Source organism: Ambystoma mexicanum, chromosome 13 (genome assembly GCF_040938575.1).
Source record: "Ambystoma mexicanum isolate Mex_15411 chromosome 13, UKY_AmexF1_1, whole genome shotgun sequence".
NCBI lineage: Eukaryota > Metazoa > Chordata > Amphibia > Caudata > Ambystomatidae > Ambystoma > Ambystoma mexicanum.
The window spans coordinates 723,139,669-723,151,681 of record NC_090938.1 but is presented as its reverse complement, the minus strand read 5'-3'; the positions used below and the strand labels follow the sequence as shown (position 1 = coordinate 723,151,681).

At 50.7% G+C, this 12,013-nt stretch overlaps 1 protein-coding gene across 5 annotated transcripts in view; it reads right to left on the bottom strand.

The window, feature by feature from the left end:
• Positions 1-12,013, bottom strand: part of LOC138521808 (E3 ubiquitin-protein ligase TRIM39-like) — a 915,506-nt gene that overhangs the window by 42,454 nt on the left and 861,039 nt on the right. For 3 of the 5 annotated variants that reach the window (XM_069634920.1, XM_069634921.1, XM_069634919.1), the window contains one exon: positions 8,850-9,404. The exons of the other annotated variants lie outside the window; for them this stretch is intronic. In XM_069634920.1, the coding sequence (XP_069491021.1) occupies positions 8,872-9,404 (533 nt within the window). In that variant the 3' untranslated portion in view covers positions 8,850-8,871. The remainder of the gene's footprint in view (positions 1-8,849; positions 9,405-12,013) is intronic. 5 annotated transcript variants of the gene reach the window in all.

Here is a 12,013-nt window from a genome sequence, read left to right as displayed (position 1 = left end):
GGAACGACCCTAGGGAAGTCAAGATCAATTGTCAAAGGAGCGTGATCTGAAATAATAATTTTGTGTGTGTGTATATCTATTTGTGTCCCCTTTCCTATCAGCTTAACTGAGGCCCAAAAAAGAAAAAAACCTATCCTGAGAAGGACTTGAGAGTAATAAGTATATGCCCTTTCCTCACCATTCAGGGTGAGCCAAATATCTTTAAGTGTCAGCTGATTGAATTTCTGTCTAAGAGCTAAAGAAGGCAGGGGCGGGGGGGCGTACGTGGTAGAACTTCTACCATGCAATGTTAAAATCCCCCATCAAGATTGTTTCACCTTGACCAAACGATTCCAAATAAGATAATGATGTCTTTAAAAAAATCCTCTTGGCCAGTGTTGGGGGCATATAGTATTGCCAAGATTAGGGTTGTTGATCCAATCTGCACTAAAATGAACAGAGAATGACCCTCCTTGTCAGCCTGCGTCTTCGTCCTGGAAACCTGCGTGTCTGCCCTAAAGGCAATAAGTACCTCCGCTGTCTTCCCCTTTGCGTTAGCCTGCCTTATTATCAGGTATTGCCTTAGTTTCAACTTGTAGTGGTCTTGATACCTGATGTGTCTCTTGTAAGCTTATAAGATCAGGCCGATGTAAACTTAACAAACGCTCCGATTTCCTCGTCTATACAGGGTTTTGAACCTCTTATATAAAGTGTCAAGTAATGTAAGATAGAGCCTATCCACTAAATCGCTGCAATTTATGAGATTTCTTCCTAAGCCTCTGTCTCCAACCCTGTGTACTAGGCCACCCCCACAAAAAAACTCCCCCTCCCTAACTCCCTCTTGTCCATCCCCCCTCCACTCCCTAACCGTTCCCCAAAAACTTCACCCACTCCCTGGTGTAGACCATATTTGCTAGTCTCCCATCGGACTCCATCCTTGGAGATGGCCTACCTCTTAACCCAGAGAAAAAAATGCAGGGTATACTAAAACCCTCTTTATTTGTCCTAAAAGATTCCAAGATGGGCGTCTGCCTTGCCTCATTTCTTACATATTAACATTTGTAAACTGCAGGAGTGTACCTTATTTCCCCATGATAAATCTTGCAGAGAGAGTACTTAACCTTCATGATGTCAATGATTTTCTGCTGGAGTAGGGCCTTTTTGGAGTTCTTGTCTGGATCCGTTGCCCTGTCGTCCATTCCCACTGTCCCGGTCCTCAGGGGCATAGGCTGACCCGGTACTTGGGCCCGACTGCTGCTCTTGGTCCATTCTCAAAACTCAGGCTCCCTCCTCCTTAATAGTAACTAGGTGCTGTTTTCCTTCTCAACTAAATAAAAGACCAAAAGGGAAGGTCCATCTATATGTTCTCTTCATAGCATATCGAGAGGGCGGGTAATTTGCTGATCCAGCTCTTCTAAGGGTTGTGTGACGATTCACCAGGTGTTGTCACTTCTCCCAAGGCGGAACCCTTTCCTATGGGTCCAGGGAGGGTGAGGGCGCTACCCAATAATCCCCCTTGGGGTGGAAATATGCAGGAGGAACTCATAGGAAGTGACTCCCCTCCTGGGGAGAAGGACGATCACCTGGGTCATAGCCTCCCCCAAGCAGTAACAACCCCAAGATCACTGGTCCCATTTCCCTTGCCAAATAACAATTGGGAGGACAGACCTATGTATTACGCTAATACTGTAAATGTATCCAAGATGACACTACTGTGATGAAGATCTTCAGGAACATGAAGAGTACATCTCATACAAGCACTGGCACGAGGAAGCCCTGCGGAGGCATGAAGAATCAGATACAGAAACCAATGAAGAACTTTGATCATCCTCCGGACAGTCTCATGGCTATAAAACGTAAGGAAGGATTTACCCATTTGACAAGCTGATCCAGCCAGCCCCAGAGTAGCAGCATAAAAGGAAGCTGCCAGATGCCGGAGTTTCGAGCTGGGAAGAATCCGACAAACCGAGAGGTGGGCTGGAGGAAGAAGGCATCTCCGTGGGCTCCAAGACCGGCGAGCCCAGGCGGAATCAGGCAAGGCCATGGCACATCCTCCAGCAGGAGGTGGACCGCGCGGTCCTCCAATGGTGCTGACACTGCAAGAAGCCACAACACGCAGAGCCACCGAACGGAATGAGAAGCAGACAGCTATCGGCAGTGTGCAGGAGACCAACCCCAGTCCCGGGAAGAGCCCCCGCCATGCAAGGAGGTCCCAGGAGGTAACAAGAAGCATGGGCAGAAAAGGGACATGGGGATAGAACAGGGATCTCCTCAGCAGCCTACTAGCCTCCAGAGAAGGATCTGTGACCCCTACTAAAGTAAGACAAGCATCTGAGGAGAACGTCCTTGTATCAGTTATAAGGACAAAACCACTTGTTAGGAAAATGTTTCTCTTTTAGCAACTTTCCCTCCATTTTTATGGACCCCCCCCCCAAACCTTTTGCTTTGTTTTTGACCTCAGACCTGAACTTTTTTGCAGTGAAGTGAAGCCTTCAGCTTCATTAGTCCTTTGACTGTCACCACCCTGCTCCCACCACTATCCCATACTGCTTCCACCACAGTCCCTGAGCTCCCCCACCCCACTCCCACCACTGACTCAGGACCAGTGGCAGCTGGTGAATTTGTTTAAGTGGAGGGGCACACATTTTTCCCCCCAGATATGCCATAGCGACCGAACCAATGAAGGGGTGCTATGGGGAGGTTCTCCCCCATGACGTTTTTTTTAGATATAATTGGTTAAAATGTTGCATTTTAGAAACGTTGTTTAAAGAAATTGGGTAAAAAGCCAAACAGTTTGCAATTGGTGCTGGGGGGGGGGGTAGGGGGACAGGCATGATATTTTTTACTGGACATCTATGTCCAGTAAAAAACTACCATCTTGTCCCCTAGAATACACAGCATCTCAGAAGGAGAGCCGATTTTGGCAGGTGGGTAGGGGGATTGCGCAACAAAGGCATTTTAAAAATGTCCTTGTTGTACAACACTCCCTTGCCACCCCCACTCACCAAAATCAGCTCCACGGACCAACACAAATAGGTGTGCCTAAGGACAAACTGGTAGCAGCAGTTACTGTTTGCTATTATTCGGTGTACTTTTTGTTAGCCTTACCGTGGTTGGCTACGGACTGTGGCTAGTGTCCCAACATGGCCATGTCACAAGATCTTTTGTTTTTTCCCTTGGCCATCTTGTCCCTGTACCTTCTTCCTGGCCTCCGAGGTCAAGAAAATCCTTGTATGGTCATGCAGTGCCCGGGAAAGCCAAGATTTTTCACGGGCTACTACAGGGCCCTGTGTGTCATCTCCCAAGAAGTGGGTTGGAACTGTCTGGTCCCAATCCACAAACTGGTTTCAGTGTGTCTGAGTGGCATGCATGAGTTTCACCAGCAGTAGACCCGACTGGAACATTGCTGGGGTGTGTGTGTGTGTGTGTGGGGCAGATCTTAGATTGGCTAGTGGGGGTTTCGGCTGTCATCTGCCTTTTTGGATAAGAAGAAGAGCCCTGCACCATTCCAGAAGAGATCCTGGAAATTCCTGAATCAGCCAAGTATCCTGTCTAGCTGCTAGATGAGTGAGCAGTCTGTAGGCCCGTTGGAAGAAGGCCCGGCGACCAACTTCTGCTGCTGTCCTAGAAGAGCCCTGTGAAGTCCTTTGTTGGAGCTTCGACCCTTGGAGTGGTGGGACCAAACATTCCCGATGTTAGCACCGTATCCGGCAAAGAAGAGCCCTTGGAAGTGCCTCTAGACCACCCGATGGCTGACCAGATCAGAGTTTGGGCTACTGAGCTGCAGACGTCGGCATTCTGCATTTCCGCTCAGAACTTTGGGGACCATCAGCTTGTCCTACAGGAGTCGTTTCTGCGAAATATTGGCATCCAAGGGACCCGAGATACAAGGCTGACTCTGACCGCGACAGTTGTGTCCCCTGGCGAAGCCGTGCAACAGTAGAACATCTCAAACTGATTTCCCGCATCTAGCAGTGTGCTGAGAGGAGCCCTGTATCAATGTGAGTTGCAATCTTCAACAGAAACACCTTGTATCAGCAATTGTCACCAACCGGAGACTCACTAGAAACACGACCACTGAGGATCCTCGGAAGACCTGCTAAGTCCAAAGAGAAACCAGAGTATGGGGGGTGAGTTACAACTGTACTTACCTCAGCCCCTATCTCTCCCTTTAAAAGTTTTTCTAACTTTTGAAAGTTTTACATTAGTTTGGCTATGCCATTGCTTGTTTGCACAAGCACTTTGAAATCTGGGAACAGTTTTATTCACTGGAATACATTGTCTCCTAACATTTGGAACACTCTTCAAGTCCCCGGTTCCCTCCGCTAACTTGTTCCTGCTCTCCCAAATTGTATGGAACTTTTGGGCACAAGGCCTGATACTACTTAGGAATGGATTTCTAAGGTCAGGTTTGCAAATCCTGTGGACTGATGGTGTATGGTCTGATCTACTTCCCTTCCAGGTGTTTTGTGAGAATATTGGAAATAGTGTACTGTCCATGTGATTGTGTATATCTATCTTTTTGTAGCGCGATATTATTACTTGCTAGTAGTCATCTTTTATAGTGTGCCTTGGCCATAAATGGAGTATTTTTATAACTCACTGTCTAAGTGTAATCCTTGATTACTTACCTTGTGGACTCATTGTGGACCCTCTATCAGGCTGACCCTTCCTGAGACTTAGCCTTGGCCACTCTCCACTGCTACCTTGATTGGTTTAACTACAGCTGAACCAAGTCTGAGTGCATTCGAGAGATATCTACTCATCACAGTGCTAGTTCAAAGACCATGGGTAGAATCCTAAAGGAACTGTTCATTGGGAACAACCTTCCTCATCAAAAGCAGTAAAGCAAAGGTCTGGGATGAAGAAGCAAAACCAGGGAAGCCCTGGAAAAACCAGTGAAGAAAGCTCAGAGGGAGCTGCACGTTCTTCACAACCAGCTCTTCTATACGAGGGGAAAAAAACCAGGAGAAGGGAGGCATTCTCCTGGTAGAGGAACGTTGCTTTATTGTTGACTTTTTTGTTGCCAGGAGGAGGGAGGCACTCTCCTGGTAAATTGACTACCAACAGGGGCGAAAAGAAGATCTACCAGGAGATGGGAAGCATTCTTCTGGTGGAGAACTTTACTTAAAACATCCTTAGTTTAAGTGTAAGGGATAGAAGTAGGGTTTTTGACCGGGATGTACAACTTTATGATTTGATGGACATTTCCTTTGTTTCCTAGGTTGAGGCAGGGAAACCAGATATTGGGATAGTTCGGTTTTTCTGCTTTTAAATAAAGATTTTTACCCAAAACCATGTGACCTCCTTGTCAAACTCCTACACCCTTACAGTTGCTAGACATGTGGTGAATTTGTCTGCACTTACCCTTGCACTTGCCACCAGCTGGCCGCACTTTTACTTATTGCTTTATTTATTCTATTTATTTTAATGTTGTTCCTATGTACTGCACTGCCCTCTCCGCCTTCCCCCATACTTTTCCCCTTCCGCTGCACTTGCGCGATCTCAATGTCACCCGGCCTAGTAAGATCGTTGCACCCGTCTTCCCTGTGTTACCCTTCCCTTGCCACGTCCCGCCTTGAAACAATTGTGTATAGGTGCGTTATAAATGCCATATCATATAATTTACAGGCGTCTTAGAGCGACAGGTTTGATAGACCCATAAGAAGCATAAACCAGATGAATGTCTGATAACTTCAAGGAGGGATTCACCAGGTCCATTGCCTGTATTATTGGCCTGGTGGGGCCAATTGCATTAGATACATTGGTGGTTAGACCTGGGTACCGAGATATGTGTGGCCTCTGATAGAGAGATATGTAGTGTTATTACACTCTCCAGGACATGGCAGTTAATTAAATTAGAGTTGTTCATAGTAGTAGCAAAACACCCCCCACCCCCAATGATCAGCATTTTATCTGGAAAATCTAAAATGCTTGACAGCAAATATGTGCAATCCTGTACAGAATATTGGTACGCAGCGGACACTACACTATGATACTTGACTGAACATATATCATGCACGCTGTTAATTTGATAAACTGAAGAAAGTAAGATAAGGCGGTAAAAGTAGCAGAGAAAGATAATCCAAGTTTTGTGCAAATGTTTAGAGCAGGGGAGATGGTCCAAGGTAAGTGCAAATAATTAGTCAAACTATCTCGGAAAAAAAAAATAACGATTTGATATAGTTGCCATGAGTGAATGGTGAGACATAAGTACAATGCAAACATAGAAAGGAACATATAATTGCAAACATGAATGTGTATGTCGTAGGCGCAGCTGTCGAATGGGAAAAATAAAACAAATACAGAACTGAAGACCATGTAGGTTGAAAGGATGTCACCAAGCGAGAGAACACCAGAAAGAAAACAATCGGTTTCCGTTTCTTTTTCGAGGAAGTGCAGCGGCGGAGTCACTGACGACGACTGAAGGAGGGGCTGGAAAGAAAAACGAGTGTCCAGCTACGACGCCATCCGGAGGCGGGGGAAGCCATCAAGCCGCGTGGTGCCGTGCTGCAGCCCCGAGCCGGGGACTTGACTAGTGGGGCGGAACACGGTTTGGATAGCCCATCCCTCCCCGCTCTCATGCAGAGAACAGGAGTTGAGTCGCAGCAGTAGGTGTGGTGTCACGTGCCGGAAGAGAACGGTCACGTGACACGAGGAGTGGGAGGAGATTAAAGGAATCACCGGAACTGGTGGTTTCGCGCCAGTCCGGGTTTATGCAAGCCACGAATGAGTCGCGTGTCTCTTTCTTCGCGCAGCGCGCTACCTTGCTCCGCGCACCGGAGCTCCCTGGCAGGGGGCCACAAACACGCTGCCTCCGCCGCTCGCTCTAGCGGCGGGAGGATCAAACATCACAGTAGGCAGGAATCTTCGTGCGAGAGGAGACGGCGCCGGGGAGGGCGGGGCGCACGCAGTTCGTGGCGCTTCGAGGCCTTGAGTTTCGGAGGCGGCAGACGGAGTGCGGGCCCCCGGGGGTTTGGGGTTTGAACGTTGGAGTGCGGTCGGCGTGTTTCGGGTCGGTGGTCGGGCTGTTGAGGGGTGTTGCGCGGGTGGCGGATGCGTTTAGTAGTGGCAGGAGTAGCGGAGCTGGGGTCGGGGAGTGAGTTGGTGGGGGGCGTTTGTTTGTGGTGGGGTGGCTGTTGGTGTGGATTGGCTGGGTGTGGTTTGTGGTAGGGTGGCTGGTGGTGCGTGTGGTAGTGTGGGTGTCGCTCGGGTTGGTCGCGGTGGGTTGGCGGCAGCGCGCGGTGCCTCGCCTGAAGCGCATGTGTAGGCGTACGGGCTGGGGTCTCGCGGGTCTGCGCACCGGTCTCCGGGCTCCCTGGGTGGTGTGAGTTTGGGGTGTAGTGTCTGTTGGTGTGGATTGGTGGGGTGTGGTTGTTTGCGGTGGGATTGCGGGTGGCTGGTGTTGGATTGGTGGGGTGTGGTAGTTTGCGGTAGGGTTGCAGGTGGCAGGTGTTGTTTTGGGGTAGTAGTTGTTTGTGGCTGGAGGTTCGTGTGTGGGTGTCGCTTAGGTTAGTCGCGGTGGGTTGGCGGCAGCGCGCGGTGCCTCGCCTGAAGCGCATGTGTAGGCGTACGGGCTGGGGTCTCGCGGGTCTGCGCGCTGGTCTCCGGGCTCCCTGGGTGGTGTGAGTTTGGGGTGTAGTGTCTGTTGGTGTGGATTGGTGGGGTGTGGTTGTTTGCGGTGGGATTGCGGGTGGCTGGTGTTGGATTGGTGGGGTGTGGTAGTTTGCGGTGGGGTTGCAGGTGGCGGGTTTTGTTTTGGGGTAGTAGTTGTTTGTGGCTGGAGGTTCGTGTGTGGGTGTCGCTTGGGTTAGTCGCGGTGGGTTGGCGGCAGCGCGCGGTGCCTCGCCTGAAGCGCATGTGTAGGCGTACGGGCTGGGGTCTCGCGGGTCTGCGCGCTGGTCTCCGGGCTCCCTGGGTGGTGTGAGTTTGGGGTGTAGTGTCTGTTGGTGTGGATTGGTGGGGTGTGGTTGTTTGCGGTGGGATTGCGGGTGGCTGGTGTTGGATTGGTGGGGTGTGGTTATTTGCGGTGGGGTTGCGGGTGGTTTGTGTGGAAGTGTGGCCTGTGTGTTGATTGGTGTAGGTGGTGCACATCATCCTTTAGGATTGGGAAGCGCCTGCGTGGGTCCGCCCACGCGTTCGTTAATTAAGAAGAAGAAGGAGTCGCAGCAGTGCGCTCCTCCCCTGGGGCCTCCCTTTGCTCGGCGCTCCGCTCCTTGGAAGAGAGTGATCTCTGCACCTGCAGAGTTGGGCTGGCTGCGGCGCTCTCCCGCCCCCCCCCCCCCCCCACGCAGGGGAGGTGTGCAGCTAGCAGTTAATGAGAAAGAAATGGTACGCGAGAAAGCTAGTGATTCATAACCAAGTAAATTGGCATTAGGTCCAATACATTAGCGGGAAAATATAAGTGAAACTCCAAAGAAATGAGTCGATACCAAGAGCCTATAGCAGGATATTATCTAATAAATATTGCAAATAAAACTAATATTGAAAAGCCCTTCTCCAGCCCTTCGTGTGCTGAAGCGGGCGGCGTGAGAGGTAAGAGCCGCCAAACCATTGTTCAAATTAACAGTGCCCCTCCCTTTCAGATACAGGACAGTGCCCCCCCCTTTCCCCCCAAAATCAGAGGACAGTGCCCAAGCCCCCTCTCACACCCGCCCCCACCAAAAAGAGGCCAAAGTAACCCGCACTTCTTAAACATCACAGTACGCAAAAGTAATCCCCCCCCCCAGAAGTAGACTACCGACAGCTGAGCCCCCTATAATGGGCACTGCAATGACAACCAGCGCCTCCCCCCCCATAAAGTCGAGCCACAGCTCCCCCTTATGTTTATACACCGCTGCTCAGGGCCACAACCCCCCTCCCCCCCTTACCTGCTGCCGGGCTTCGCTGCTGTCAGTCCCCTCCTGCCCCCGGGAGGATCCGCAGCTCCCCCTCGATGCTCCATGTCCAGAAGAGGGGCCGCAGGGTGCGGGGGAAGGAGGTCCCGGAGAAGGTGAAGAGCCGAGCCTGGTCCTGAGCATAGTAGACCGAGAGCCTGCCCGCCTCATAGTCCAGGAAGAGGCCCAGGACCCTGGGGGGAGCGCGGGGGGTCAGGGGAGTCCAGCAGGGGGCGGTGAGAGCCCAGTATTTACCACCCAGGAGCCCCACTGCCCAGAATCCTCTCCCAGGTGATGCTGTGATCCACTCCTTCCTGGGCACAGACTCATCACACACCCCCAGGGCCCAACCCGGGCTGTCCCCCACCTCCACCTCCCAGTAATGCCTCCCGGAGCTCAGCCCCTCCCTCCCCAGGACACAGGAGTAGTAAGTGAATCTCTGGGGGGTGTCGGGCAGGTCCTGGGCTCGGGCTCCGCGTCTCACGCTTCTCCCGCCCTCGGACACGATGAGCCGGGGATGAGCGGTGCCAGGATCCAGAGTCACCTCACCTGCAAGAGAGAAGCATGGCTCAGAAACCAGCACAGCCAATCACACCAACAAGGACAGCACAGCCAATCACAGCGCACCCACAGCCCGTCAATCACACCAGCCGGGACAGCACAGCCAATCACAGCCTCCCGCCGCCAGACACCTGGAGTGGGAATGTGGCTGTTTCTCGATTCTGAAATGAAACCCAATGACCCAGAAATTCAAGAAAAAGAGATCCCTCCTCTCAACATACACCACCCACAATTCTAGTCACTTCCCTATTCTCCACCTCCACAGTCAACTTCATCTGAGGCCGAAGGGGTCTTCGGGGTTGGGGGGATGAACAGGAAGAAACCGAGAGAAGAACGCAAGAAGGGATGAAAGAGAGGGAGCAAGAGGAGAGAGCGAGAAAGTAAAGAGACAGGCAAAGAGGGAGAGACACGACAACGGCAGAGAGGAGACAGTGAGGAGGGTAGAAGAGATCTGCAGAGAACAGAGGGAGAGGCAGATAGTAGACTGAAACCATGCAGAGAGGAGACTGTCCTGTCAGATTACAGATAGAAAAGAGAGAAATTACGACAGTGAGAGACACGAGAAAGGGGAGATCAAGAAAGGGGTACTGCCAAAAGATGCAGAGAGCGGAAAATGGAGCAATGGATGAGTGGAAGCGAGACATGCGAAGAGGGAGTGAGCAAGAGGAGAGACAGTGAACGGGAGACAGGCAGAGGTGGAACAGAGAGACACTTATCCCTGCTATTATTCTGAGAGAGTTCCCCTCCCCGACCCCACCCCGTGCAGGCAGCCCCGTGCTACAGCAAAGTGAACTTGGGGAAAATCCCCAAAAATCCCCCATCCCCCCCTTCTCTTCCGACATCTTTACACACTTCACTCCCGGCCAGAGTGTGACCTGCAGCTCTGCCGAGCAAAGGGGGTGAAAGGGCCAAGAGAGAGCACAGAGACAGCGACAGGTAGAGAAAAAGACAAACACAGAGAGTGGGACAGCCACAGATTAAAGAAAGAGATCGGAATCGATAGAGAGAGCGAGCAAGAGAGATGTGCGCAAGCGAGAAACAGGAAGGCGAGACGGACTACCACAGAGAAACAACAGGAAAAATAGAGACTGACTAACAAAGAGAAACAACAGGAAAGAGAGAGACTGACTAACAAAGAGAAACAACAGGAAAGAGAGAGACTGGAGGAGAGCGAGTGAGGGCGATAGGCAAAGGGGAGCGGGAGACGAGGCACAGTAGAGCGAGGTGAAAAGGGACATAGAAAGAAGAGGAGACAAGCAAGAAAGACAGAGAGAGACAGGGAGAGAGACAAAATGACAGACAGAGGAGGAACGTGAGAAAGAAAGAAATAGCAAAGAAAGAGACATAGTGACATGAGAACACGGCAGAACTAGGACGGGAAACTAGCAGAGGAGGCCAGAAACATACAGGCAAAGAGAAAGAGGCGACAAGAAGAGAGGGACAGAGGGAGACCAGGCGAGTGACAGAGGAGCATGGACAGAAACCTAACCAGGAAGAGACACATGGAAAGATAGAGACAGGCATACGGGAGGGAGAGAGAGAGAGAGACTGTGAAAGAGGAGAGACTGTGCCAGCGGGGGGTGGGGAGGGAGAGAGAGATTAGAGAGACTGTGACAGAAGAGATAATACAGTCCAGCAAAGGGGAGAGAAACTAGGAAAAGACAGAGGAGGAAGAACAGAGAACAAGGAGAACGTGAGTGGGAGAGGAAAAGAGAGTGGGGAGAATGAAAGGGAGACCGAGCGGGACGATAGGAAAAGACAGCGAAAAAGACATGCAGAGAGGAAATAGAGAGCTGGTGATCAATAGGCAGACAGCAAGCCAGGCAGAAATCAAAGCAGAGGGAGAGAGAGAAGGAGACAGAAAACTAAAGAGGAGGGAGATACATAAAGGCAGGGGTGTCCATGAATGGGCCCCACACCTGCCCCCCCTACCCCATTCCCCACCACTCTGCACTTGTTCAGAGGAAAGACAGGCTCTTCCTTCATGTTTTTAATACAAATGCTGGATATTGCTTGAGATTCCAAAGGTGAGGGATTGGGATTGGATGCGAGTATGAAATAAACCCAGAAGGGCAGGGAGAGAAACACAGCAACACAGAAAGATTAGAAGGCAGAGGAACACAGCAAGAAAGAAAGACAGGCACAGAGAAACACAGCAAGAAAGAAAGATTGGCAGGCAGAGAGAAACCCAGCAAGAAAGAAATATTGGCAGGCAGAGAGAAACACAGCATGAAGGAAAGACAGGCAGATAGAAATACAGCAATGAAAAAAGGCAGGCAAAGAGAAACACAACAAGAAAGAAAGATTAGCAGGCACAGAGAAACGCAGCAAGAAAGAAAGGCAGGCATAGAGAAATACAGCAATGAAGAAAGTCAGGCAGCGGGAAACACAGCAATTAAGGGAGAGCTGCTAAGAAGGAAACACAGCAAAAAAGACAGGCAGAGAGGAATATAGCGCAAGTACTTGAGGAAGTACCACTTTGCAGCTCCACTCTCTGTTCAGGAATCTTTTGGCGATCTTGCCATCTTTACAAGCCTTTACGACCTTCTGTGCATCAAGCCCCGCCTATTTCCACTGAAAACTACAAAACCCATCAG